General features: G+C 48.6%; 1 protein-coding gene across 1 annotated transcript; it reads right to left on the bottom strand.

Annotated features, from left to right (window-relative positions):
• Nucleotides 1-866: 866 nt before the first annotated feature.
• On the bottom strand, nt 867-1,907 carry LOC115098122 (taste receptor type 2 member 8-like). Its single transcript, XM_029614479.1, has one exon. It carries the CDS (start codon nt 1,905-1,907, stop codon nt 867-869), a length of 1,041 nt encoding a protein of 346 aa, XP_029470339.1.
• Nucleotides 1,908-12,972: the final 11,065 nt, after the last annotated feature.

The raw sequence follows: 12,972 nt of genomic DNA, 5'->3' as shown, positions 1-12,972 counted from the left end.
GGGGCTGCCAGAATGGATTTGGGACTTGGCTACTATGTCCCTGAAGTTCTCGTTAATGTACCTCTATGTCTGCCTCAGCTCCTCCACGTCTGCTACTCTAGCCTCCAGAGATCGGACTTGTTCCTTGAGAGCCAGGAGCTCTTTGCACCGAGAGCACACATACAATCTCTCACTGGTGGGTAAAAAATCATTTTTTACTCAGGAAAAGGGAGGTGTCCCTTGAAACTGGAGAGAGAAAATACTTATAGGGTTAAACCACATAACCGGTTTGGATTTGAAACTTCTCTTTTCAGGATTTGAAAAACTTCTCTTGTTCCTACTCCTCTGGTTTTAAGTGCCAGCAATAGCAATGCAGGAACCTTTACTCCACTTCTGATCAGAAGTAGCGTTTCCAGAGGTAACAAAACCAGGGTAAGGCCAGAGCCTTACCCTGGTTTAATGCTTTCATTTGCATGGGATTTCCATGTGAGGGCGCTAAGCAGCAGTCCCATTTTGGAACGTATAGGGGATAATTTTCAAAGGAGTTACGTGTGTAAATGTAACATACTAGCATAGCAATTTTACTCAAGTAAAGTACATTTATAGGTACTGTATAAAACCCAATTTTATGTATGCAAAAGCTTTTGAAAATCAGGCCCATATTTTGTGAGTGTAAGGTTTACCCTGACTGTCAATGAGAGACACACACCCACAGTGTTATGTATTACTATAGCACTGACAAAGGAGCCGTTAAGGCTTTTATTAAGATGATGTGCAGTTTCAGTACTCGGAAATATAAAATACATTTCCTATAACAACAAAGCAATTATAAATTATATTAATCGGTGGAACCTAAGAGGAATGAATTATTTTGCAGTGATCACAGTTCATAAACGTGATTGAGGGTTTTGGGGGAGGGGTTCTTCTCCTAAAAGGCACCTTCCATGAGGGAAAATCCTTGCCCAGGATTGTCTGAGCTTGGAATTGCTCAGGATCAGGATCACAGAGTGCAGAGAGGGGTAGGCAGCAGTTCCGACTGAAATAACCAATGTCCATCGGTTTTCAGCGGACGACTCTATTATTATCTCCAAGATTTTGCATATGAAATAGAAAGCACAAAATAGGAAAAACGAAGTCATGACTTTAATGGCAGTGAAATGGGCCTCCAGACTGGGGTTAGAGAAAGCCATGGAGCTGCTTTTCATTTGCCAGGTGTGACTCCAGAGGGATCCAATCAATAGAAAAGTTGCCACACAAAATATGAAGAAGGGCGGGAAGTATCCAAGGCATAATAGAAGAATCAAAGAAATGTTATTTTTATGTACCATATCCAGTCTACCTGCATTTGGTGTGATCCTCTTGGTGACATTGTATTGGTGTTCCTTGCATAAATCCCAGGCTAATGTACAATTGATGACATTGCTGTTGTTTGGGAAGAGACCAGTGGTGGAGTTGCTGTGGTATAACTTGCACAATCCCCAGGCTGAGGGAATGCTGGTGGCTATGGATGCCAGCACGGAGCCCAGGAGCAACCAGGGCACTATCCCAGGGATCTTAATTTTCAGAAAGATGAAGAGGGGGTGGCTGAAACTGGCAATCTTGGTACAATAGAAGACCGAAAGGCAGCATGCAAACCAGAAGCTAGAAAGTTCTAGAAATACCCAGGTAAACAATAATTTGTTGGCAGATTCTGCTTGAATATATAAGTCTGGATAAACTGCAAATAAGATATTCTCCAGCATTATTTCCAATTGGAAGCAGAATCTAGCTGCACCAAGGCAGGTCAGAATGACATCAATTGAATTCAGATGTCTGCTCTTCACCCAGTCAATGCCATTCACCGCCACAATGAATCCATTGACCACACTCCCTAGTGCTGTAAAAGCAGCGATGATGATCAGTGTGACAGTCTGAACCGTGGGTAACATCCTTCCCCCACTAGAATCACTGGTTACAATTCAGCTCACCGATTAATACCAGAGGAAGCAGCCTGAAGCAGTCAAAGTCCCATTGCTCTCTCATGCTGGACTGACAGACAGACCCTGCACTCTCTTAACTATTGCTTCTGTCTTGGAATCTGCAGAGGATGAGCTCAGCGATAGGACAGGAGGAAGATTTATATGTTTTACTCAGGAAGGGACAAAGCATGAACAGGGATGCAAATGCCAGATGGATTCTGTTAAAATGTACTGTATCATAAACAAATTCTGTCATTTTCTCTTTAAAGTATGTTTAGACTTTGTGCATGTGTGTTTTTGTGTGTGGGTGCAGGGTATCTAAAGAAATATTTGTTGAGTTTGAGAAAGATTAAACCTAATGATGGCTATAATGAAAGATTAGAGGTTTACCTGCTGAAATGGGGAAATCAAAACTTGTTTCTTCCACCTTTTAATGTGTGTAAAAGTACCTGCGCTGCTCATGGCATCGGTACTTTTATCTACGCAGAAATGTGGAACGGTTAGTTGGGCGAGAGAAAGTACACATGGGGATTTCATTTTGAAATCTCTATGCATACTCTCCAGAGAGATATATTTGTACCGGCTGCAAAGCACCTGTTCCCCACCGTACTGCATTTTCAAAGGGAAACTCACACAGCCTCACACATACAGAGTCTAATAACACTTTCAATGGAAAATTACCAGGTTTGTTTCTGCAATTGATAGAGCTGATGGTAACAGAATTTTTGTGATATTTGCAGCCTTATTCATGCTGCTTCCTTTCAAGAATAAAACATAAACATCTTACCTCTCTTCCTACTTCTGTGCTTATCCTCTGCAGTTTCTAAGATATCAGCAGTAAATCAGAAACTGTAGGGTCTGTATGCCAGTCCAAATCTAACAGGACAGTGAGACTTTGAGACAGTTTACTCCAGCCTACTTCCTCAGTTCCTCTGACATTACTCAGTGAGCTGAGCTGTGATCAGTGATTCTAGTAGAGGAAAGATGTCATGCACAGTTCACATGATCACACTGATCACCATCGCTGCTTTTACAGCGCAAGAGAAAGCAGTCAGTGCCTTCAATGTGGCTGTGAATGGCATTGATTGGATGAAGACAACTGAACACCACTGATGTCATTCTGACCAGTCTGGGTGCAGCTAGATTCCGCTTCGAATGGGAAATAATGCCGGAGAAGAGCTTACTTGTCCTTCATCCAGACTTCTATAGGGAATTTGCTAACATATTTTACAATGTCTAGACATTTCTTCAACTTTCTAGCTTCTGGTTTGCTTGCTGCCAGTCTGTCTTCTATTGTGCCAAGATTGCGAACCTCAGCCACCCTCTCTCTTCATCTTTCTGCAAGTGAAAGTCCCTGGGATAATGCCCTGGCTACTTTAGACTCCATTCTGGTATCCTTGATCATCAGCTGCTCCACAGCCTGAGGATACTACAAGGAATACTGAAAGAACTACAATACTGATCTCTCCCCAAGTAAGAGCATTCTCACCAATTGCACGTGAGCCTGAGATTTATGCAAGCAGCATCAGCGCATTTCCACCAACAGGATTACACCAAATGTAGAAGGTGAATTTGTACTAGTGGAAGGCAACACATACATTTATCTGGTTCCATTTTGCCTTAAATATGTCATACCCTTCTTCATATTGTGTGGCTGCTCTTCTTGTCGGATCCAGTCTTTGTGCCACTATTCCACCATGGCCATCATGGGAATCGGGATGTAGGGATATGACCTCAAAAAATGCACTGTCCTAGACCATGGAGGCAGTTGCTGACCCCTAGGACATCTGGATTCTACATAGGTACTTAATTCAGGTGGATCGGGGATCAGGGAAAGATCTACTGTATCCTTCTCAGTGTTTAGTCTGGGAAACTCCGATAGCAGTCCCAGCATCTAGTCGTGCCATGAGGTGGTACTGCTAGTGGTGGATTGTGTTTCAACTTCGGGACTCAATATGGTCCATCCTGGGGAAATCCAAGATGAAGAAGACTCTTCAACTATGGACCCCTGTTATGGTTTCGAGGTGTTTGAGTGGATTCTTGGGTACTGTGGAAGATGACCATGCCCACGGGGCTCCTTCCCGTGGGGAGCCACAGTACTGGGCTAGACACAGGATGCACAAACACAGAGTTTTGTCTTTTATTGTACAGCTGATGTATACCACCAGAGGTGGCAGTAGTGAGGTGATCCAGAGGTAGCAGTCCAGGGACCCTTGGCAGAGGGAACCCATCTCACCAAGATGGTATAGGGAGATCCAGGTGTAGGTTTCTCAGCACGGCAGAGCTGTAGATGAGGCAGACTGAGAATTAGATAATTTATTTATGTATGTATGTATTTATTTATTTATTTATTTATTTATTTATTTATTTAACATTTTTCTATACCGAACTTCATGACAAGATTCATATCAGACCGGTTTACATGGAACGTAGGGACTAACTAAACATAACCAAATAACAGGAAGGCCGAAGCGCAGTTACATATAACAGGGAGATGAAACTTGGGGGCTAGAGTAGCCTGGAAATAAAAGGACAGCAAAAAAACTAGAGGTTGAGAACATATGTCTATACTGTGGCTGGAACGAGCATCTAGCCAATTGGGAAGATTCTGGTAGAGTTATGTTAAAATGTTACTCACTAGATTACTCACTAGATGATAGCTGTAAGGTTGACGATTCCACCAGGCAGAAGTAGATGGATACAGTCACCGAGGCAGGGAGAGCAGGCCCTCGAGGAGCGAGTATCTGATCCCAGTAAGGCAACTGAAAGAAAGCAAAGGGCCCCTGAGGAGCAGGTTCCCAGGTTAGAGAATATCCTGAAGGGCAGAGGGGCTTCCAGCGGCAACACGGAAGCGACAGAGTAGCTTAGACCAGACGAATCCAATCCTTGCTAACTCAATGAGCTAGCAAACAAGCATAGGCTAAATACCCAGATAGCGTGACGTCACTCGAGGGGGATGCCCCTGAGGTTCCCGCCATGACATGGATAAACACGTGGGTGGTGTGCACGCGTGCACCCTAGGAGGCCCTTAGGAGAAACATGTCGTGAGGCTTTGCCATAGCCATTCTGGGGATGCTGGAGAACGTGGCTTGCAGACGTGGCAGTAGCCACCTTCCCAAGGCTAGCGGGGAGAGCAGAGAAAAAGGTGAGGCACAAGGGTCGAAGCCATCTGAGACCAATGGATGCAACAACCCCATAGCCAAGACAACAAAATCTAGAAGAGTCTCTAGATTTGGAAGACACCCCAGTGTTTCCATTTTCAAGGTGTGCATGCACTCACCTGTAATTGAGACCTCCTCTGTAGTAGAGCTCTGGGCCACCCACTGGTCTACCCCTGCTGCCAAGAACTGGTTGTCAAATCACTGACTTGAGACAAGTATGGTGAGGGTGGCCATTTACAAGACTGGGGGTCTTAGTGGGTACCCCATGCAATGGAGTGTGGGAATGCAGTGTGGAGGATGGGCACGGGTATAGGCCCCAGAACCTCCTCATGGATTTGGTGGATCCACCCACATCCTCAGCCTCTTGCAGAGGTTGGTGCCAAGGGTATAATGACAGTGACCTGTTACGGTTTTGGGCTGTAGTCTAGTGTGGTGAATACCACCTTCAGGAGTGATACAGGACAGGGGGACGGGAGCAATTGCAGGTGATCTGGTGAGGCTGGGTAGAGTCTCTAGAGACAGGCGCAGGCTGATAAGAGTCTCTGGAGCCAGGTGCTTGGTGGTAAGGGTGAACTTCAGGAAACACTGGAACAGAATGTGGGTATGCATGAACGTGAATGCAGGTGAGCATGAACTGTTACACTGGAAGTGAGTGAAGGTATGTGTGAAATCAGAATACAGGAACAGCATGCAGGTAAGCACGATACTGAATGCAGGTAAGTGCAAACTGGAGGAGGGGAACCAGAGCAAGGAAGACAGACAATGACAGGACTGGACAAATCAGGACAAGGACTACACTGAACATGAAACACAGAATGCCCGAAGGCAGCAAGGCAAAGAAGTCCAAGGGGAAGCAGGGGGAAGCAGAAGAGTAATAGCACAGCTACAAGGGGGTTCAGGGAGACAGGGGACAAGAAGGCAAGCAATAACTAGAATGCCTGTAGACCACAGAACAAGATCAGCAAAGAACCAGGAGGCCCGTAGGCCACAGAACAAGGCAAGGCAGGAAACCAGGATGCTCGAAGGTGCGCAAGGCAAGGAACAGATGGCTAAAGCAGGGAGCACAATTGAACTCAATGCCAAAGCACCGAGGCATGGGCTAGGTGGGGTTAAATAGTGAGTTCTGGATATGGGGCAGGTAGGCAAGGAAGGACGGGCCAGGAAGGGGAGCATGCTCATGGGGGGCCTCCGGTGCTGTGGCATTGAGTTCAATTGCTGTGCAGCCTCCTCACCACCTCCGGTGGTGAGGAGGCTGCACAGCAGCCAGAATCGTAACGTGGCCTCTATACTTCCCCATGCACCCTGCTCTTTGTTACGGCTATGGCTGCTGTGCAACCGCCTCACCACCAGGGGTCCCTCTAGTTCTGGCTCTCCTGACAGGCCCAGTCCATCTCCCCTGTCCACTCTATGTTCTGGGCTTTCCCATATAACCCTGCCTGACAGTTCCCTCGGTGCTTCGGCATCGAGCTCGCCTGGGCTCCCTGCTCTAGCCTTCCTTCCTTGCTTGCTGTGTGTGTGGTCCTAGGACCTTACTTTGCCTAGCCTTGCGCGGCCTTCGGGCCTTCTTCCTTGTCTTGCCTTGCCTAGCCTTGCGCGGCCTTCGGGCCTTCTTCCTTGTCTTGCCTTGCCTTGCCTTGCGCGGCCTTCGGGCCTTCTACCTTGCCTTGCGCTGTGTGTGCCTTTGGGCCTTCTACCTTGTGCTGTGTATGGTCTTCGGACCTTCTGCCCTGCTCTGCCCTGCGTGTGTGTGTGTGGCCTACGGGCCCTCTGCCCTGCTGTCTGTGTGTGTGAGGCCTTCGTGCTCTCTGCCCTGTGTCCGTGTGTGGCCTACGGGCCTTCTGCTCTGCTGTGTGTCCGTGTGTGGCCTACGGGTCCTCTGCCCTGCCGTGTGTGTGTGTGAGGCCTTCGGGCTCTCCGCCCTGTGTCCGTGTGTGGCCTACGGGCCTTCTGCTCTGCTGTGTGTCCGTGTGTGGCCTACGGGTCCTCTGCCCTGCCGTGTGTGTGTGTGAGGCCTTCGGGCTCTCCGCCCTGTGTCCGTGTGGGGCCTACGGGCCTTCTGCTCTGCTGTGTGTCCGTGTGTGGCCTACGGGTCCTCTGCCCTGCCGTGTGTGTGTGTGAGGCCTTCGGGCTCTCCGCCCTGTGTCCGTGTGTGGCCTACGGGCCTTCTGCTCTGCTGTGTGTCCGTGTGTGGTCTACGGGCCCTCTGCCCTACCGTGCGTGTGTGTGTGTGTGGCCTTCGGGCTCTCTGCTCTGCCGTACGTGTGTGTATGGTCTTCGGGCTCTTTGTCTTTCTACTAGCTGCCCTGACCCAGCCTGGACCCAGACACTGCTACCTGCCGCCTGCCCTGACCCAGCCTGGACTTTTACACTGCTACTTGCCGCCTGCCCTGACTCAGCCTGGACCCAGACACGGTTTCCAGCCATCCCTGTCTCTCTCCACCTGGAGCCACCCTTCTGGGTGGTGTTCACTTCCCCTGAACACAGCCCAAGCGTAACACTCTTGCTTGGACCCAGTCCCTACTGTTGGGTCACCTACGGTACCTTCTGTGCTTCCTTGCCACTCATCTCTCCACTTGCTCTAGGTAACTCGTCAGGTTGCGGTTTCAGGGACAGGCTAGATAGGACCTGGGTACTCACAGCTGTGTGTTGCATCTTGCTGCTGCTGCTGGAACTGGTCCCAGTCAACTCACTGATGTGCAGTATGTGCTGCTGCTGCTCTGATCCCTTACAAATGGCGATCTCAGGGAACCTGCAGATTCTTTGCCTGTCCAGGACAGCTCCAGTCTCCACAGTGATGGCTGTGTGGCCAAGGTGGCCTCCAGCCATCCCAGCCAATCCGGTTTGCTGCTTGTACAGGGCATCTCAGCAAAAGGTGCACTGTACTTGGATTGGGAGTGACTCCTGAAGCTGGTGGCATGTCTGCATTTGGCTCTCCCAACTGTATCACCCTTCTCGATATTTAGCCAGACCTGGCCTGGTAGTCAGTAGGCCATATCACGGGGTGTTGAGTCCGGTTTTTTCAGAAATCGTAGACTTGAGCACTTAGCCACATGTTGTGCTGTAGCTCATGCTGCTCTCCTACTTTTTACACGGCACCTCTTTGAACTTATGCAACTTGCTGCCACCAGTTGGGTGGTGTCATCTCTTTCTCGTGCTTCTCAGTGCCAGTGTGGATGCACATGCTCTTCCTCTTTGCTCCTTCTCCTGTGCACAAGTGGGAAACGTGGCCATCTTGGATTTTTATAGGAAAAAGGCAAAAGGTCTTTTTCAGCTGTTTTTGAACCAAATTCACTGCTGTTTTCGAGAAGAAGCATCAAATCTGTTGGAGCACAAGTGTCCTCACCCAGCCATTCTTGCCCCACACTGGGAATTTTTTGTAACCCTCTGTCCGTCTGGGGTCACATTCCCAGCCTCGGGAAGCATTGGGGTCACTCTCATGAGATGGGGAATCAACTTTCAGGGACCGTGAACTGGGGGCAGGATAATCTGCAAGGCCAGTACCAGGCGGAGGACAATCCACATAAGCAGACCGATGTCCAGACACAAGTTGTGCTCCAAAATAAAAATAGTTTATTGTAGAATCTTCATAGTAAAACATAGTGTCAAACTGCAGTGGATGCAGGAAAAAAGCAAACAAAATCAGTTCTAGAAAATTGTAACTCGTTCCTTTAGTAACAGTTACTCCTTCTAGTAACACAGTATCTCTCTTTACTTTGTTTCTTTTCTTTGTTCAAGTTTCTCCCAGGCCTAGCCTGCTCCTCTCTTTCTTTCCATCCTTTAGTAAAATAGTTACTCACTCAGTCCTGTTCAGCTCAAGGAGAGGTTCCCTCTGGTGCAGCAGACAGGAACCCACCGGGCGGTGCAAGAAGTCACTGCTGGCACAGTTTTGCCTTCTGGTCCAGACAGATGCCTGCAGCAGTTACGCACAGGTTTCCTTAAATCCTCCATGCCTTATTGCAAACGCTCTAGTTCTCTTCAGGCCTCCTGAGATTTTTAGGAGAAAATCTCTGCCCCACTCCTGCTACTCCCTTCTGTAACCCTAGAAGAAGAAGAACCCAGCTCCTACCTGTTTCCTTCCCTCAGAATCTGGAGCAGCCCCAGACTGAGCAGAGTAGGGGCTTTTATCACTTTTCCTGTTGCCCGAGCCCATGTAACCCCCTCTGACCAGAAGATGACCTAGCAGCCCTGGAACATTCTTACTCTGTCTCCAGGATAAGCTTTTGCACTCTGCACATCCTGTGCACCTCTAGCTTATGGTTTATACTTTTATAGGCTTTGCAGTTTTCCCATAAGTGGAAAACCTCCACGGAACCATAAACCTGTTATCACTATCAATTCCTGTACACTCTTGTGGCACAGGGGTGCCACACATATGATTCTAAGAAAGATTAAATTTACACTATGAAGCTGATCAAAAAAAATCTGAGTTCCTGAATGTAGGTACCTAAGGCCTGGATTCACTAAGCCAGGATATTATATGATGGGAGGGGCCCAGTATCACGGGTGGGATCTGTTTCTGCAGTATGTCTCCCCTGCTCAACAAAACATCACGGCTGCATCGCCACGTTGTTTTGTCATGAAACAAACAAAGTGGAAAAGGATTTTACAAAGCACAGTGGTGACCCTCAACACCCTGGGCCACCATCGCCTTAAAGGGCCATACAGCTCAGCACAGCTTCCCCCTAAAAGAATAGAAAAAGTCTCTGGGGATCTTCTTAGGCACCCACTCCACCCCATCCCACCCCAGGGCTGGTAATTGAGGTGGTGCCGAAAAAAAAAAGGTGTAAAAATAGAGGAAAAGTGCCACATAACAACTACCCCCTCTATTGCCCAGCCACCCACCTCCAGATTAACTCACAAGAACATAAGAAATTGCCATGCTGGGTCAGACCAAGGGTCCATCAAGCCCAGCATCCTGTTTCCAACAGTGGCCAATCCAGGCCATAAGAACCTGGCAAGTACCCAAACACCAAGAAGATCCCATGCTACTGATGCAATTAATAGCAGTGGCTATTCCCTAAGGGGTAGATTTTAAAAAAGTGCGCCTTCGCGTACTTTTGTTGGCGCACCAGGCGCAAACAAAAGTACGCTGGATTTTCGCTGATACGCGCGTAGCCGCGCGTATCAGCGAAAATCCTGGATCGGCGCACGCAAGGCTGCCGATGTCGTATAGCTGGCGCGCGCCGAGCCACGCAGCCTGCCACCGTTCCCTCCAAGGCCGCTCCGAAATCGGAGCAGCCTCGGAGGGAACTCGCTTTCGCCCTCCCCTCACCTTCCCCTCCCTTCCTCTATTTAACCCACCCCCCCGGCCCTATCTAAACCCCCCCCTACCTTTGTCAGGGGATTTACGCCTCCCGGAGGGGGAAGTAAATCCCCACGCGCCAGCGGGCCGCTAGCGTGCCGAGACGTGACCTGGGGGTGGTTCCGGAGGGCGCGGCCACGCCCCCGGACCGCCCTGGGCCGAAACCACGCCCCCGGGCCTGCCCCTGAAACGCCGCGTCCCACCCCAAAAACGCTGTGCCGATCGGCCCCGCCCCCCAACACGCCCCCGACATGCCCCCCTCGAAAAACCCCGGGACTTACGCGAGTCCCGGGGCTCTGCGCGTGCCGGCAGGCCTATGGAACATAGGCCTGCCGGCACGCAAGGCCCTGCTCGCGTAAATCCGGGCGGATTTACGCGAGCAGGGCTTTTAAAATCCGCCCCTAAGTAAACTTGATTAATAGCAGGTAATGGACTTCTCCTCCAAGAACTTATCCAAACCTTTTTTGAACCCAGCTACACTAACTGCACTAACACATCCTCTGGCAACAAATTCCAGAGCTTAATTATGCATTGAGTGAAAAAGAATTTTCTCCGATTAGTCTTAAATGTGCTACTTGCTAACTTCATGGAATGCCCCCTAGTCCTCCTATTATCCTCCATCCCAAATAGTGCCCCACCCCCATTCCATTTAAAAACTAGGCCAGTAGGGCTCTCCTCAACCCCGCACTCCCACCCCAAGCTGTTAAAAAAAAAACATTGGTGGGCTAGTGGCTCCCCCCCACCTTGGATCCAAGAGGAGGACCCAGGGGGTCCCCTAGCCCAAGACTTGGACAGCCTCATTTTTCAAAAAGGCACTGAGCAGACCTTGCCCCCTCATGTGACCTAGACCAAAACCACGAGGGGTGTGTGGGTCAATAGCCCATTAACAATTTTTTTTGAATAGTTGAGAGTGGGGTGAAGGAAGCCCTTAAATGGAAAGAGGTGGGTGAGGGTGTTTTTGAGGGGGGCCCTACTGGCTTAAATTTCTATTGGAAAGGGTGGACGGACAAGAGGGTGTAACTATTTATGAGGAGGTTTTGGAGAACAAAGGAGCTGAATGGCTTGGGGGGGGGGGGGGTGTCATCACATGACAACTTAAACATTTATTTTGTAATTTTTTATTTGCAGGGTTGTCTCGATTGGCAATGCCTGGGTGAGCAGGGGGATTCTAATAAGACTCCGGTGATTTTTCAATTTATTCTAGGGGGTGCCATGTTGGTCCACAAGCCAATTAAATCTACCATGGGAGCATAGGATCCACGTTAGGGTGTCGATGCTCTCACGGTAGATTAATGATTGTCCAAAAGGTGTAGATAAAATAATGTGGCTAACAAATTTCAAAGTCAGCCTTGATATTTTTGTGGCAACACCCCACCGGGTTGGCCACCAGATGTCACTGTCCCTGTATAGAACACACTATCATGGAGCCATCCATCTGCCTCAGTCTCTCCCAGCTGGAGGGCTGTGGTTGGATGGCTCAGCACTATTTAGCCCGGCCATTTTAGGGCACCTTGGGATCAGTTTGAGAAAGCCTTGGAAGAGGAAGGATGTCTAAGTTTTAAACTCTGGTGAGGCCTCCTAGCTTTACTCAGAAACAGTTTCAGTTAGAAGGGACACCTCATGGTGCACTCCCTGCCAGAGGATCTTTCTTTTACTAAGTAACAGAGAGAGAGAGAGATTTTTACACCAGATACCCTCTTGGGGCAAAAGGGCTCTCATCCAAAGGACTGAAGACCTGTGAGTCCATTCCAGTGACAGATCCTGCTGAGAGAGACAGTGATGGTATATCCTGTTTACCATTAGAAATATTTTTTGAACCTAAAGTGTGGGGAGGTTTTTAGATCCCCCCCCCCTCCCCATGGGATACAGTGCTGAGGTAGCCTGATCCCCTCTGACTTCCACCCAAGAGAAGTCCCCAAAAATATCACCTAAGGATGAAAGAACAAGATTGAGAGACCCCAACCAGATCTCCACCCATGGCTCCGAGACGAACTGGGTGTCCGAGAAGAAGATGACCTAAGATAGGACTTTTTGCTGTGAAGTTGGGGACCCCTCTAACAGGATTCCCAGTTAGCCACTGGATGAGTTTTGTGCAGTAAATATTACCATAGAAGCGCTACCCAGATGCCTGAATACCAGAACCTACCTACAGAGAGATACACTTGTACCGGCAGTCAGATGTAAATTCATTTTTATGGACAAATGGACTTAAAATAAAAGTTTACTCATTGTAATCATTAAATTAACATCCAGAGCCTGGTCTTGTCTGATTTATCACAGCCTCTCACCTCATGAGATGCACCTGCAGTCTACACAGACACTGGAAGCAAGACACCATAGTCCGGGCCACAAGTGAGAGCTTTCCCCCATAAAAAGAATCCCCCCAGGATTAAGAGTTAAGCAAGGGATGTAAACTGCTAGCTGGAGCAGCCTCGAAGAAAATAAATATGTATGTGTGCCCTCGGGAATAAAATCCCCCCTAAAGGTTACATTTTATTTACATAGAATTAGATATGCATGACCTTCTTTGCATGGATGTGCAAAATTCATAGATGCAAATTTCATACAAAGT

Source organism: Rhinatrema bivittatum, chromosome 1, assembly GCF_901001135.1.
Source record: "Rhinatrema bivittatum chromosome 1, aRhiBiv1.1, whole genome shotgun sequence".
Lineage (NCBI taxonomy): Eukaryota > Metazoa > Chordata > Amphibia > Gymnophiona > Rhinatrematidae > Rhinatrema > Rhinatrema bivittatum.
Note: the sequence above shows the minus strand (reverse complement) of the source record. Positions and strands in the feature narration are given on the sequence as shown.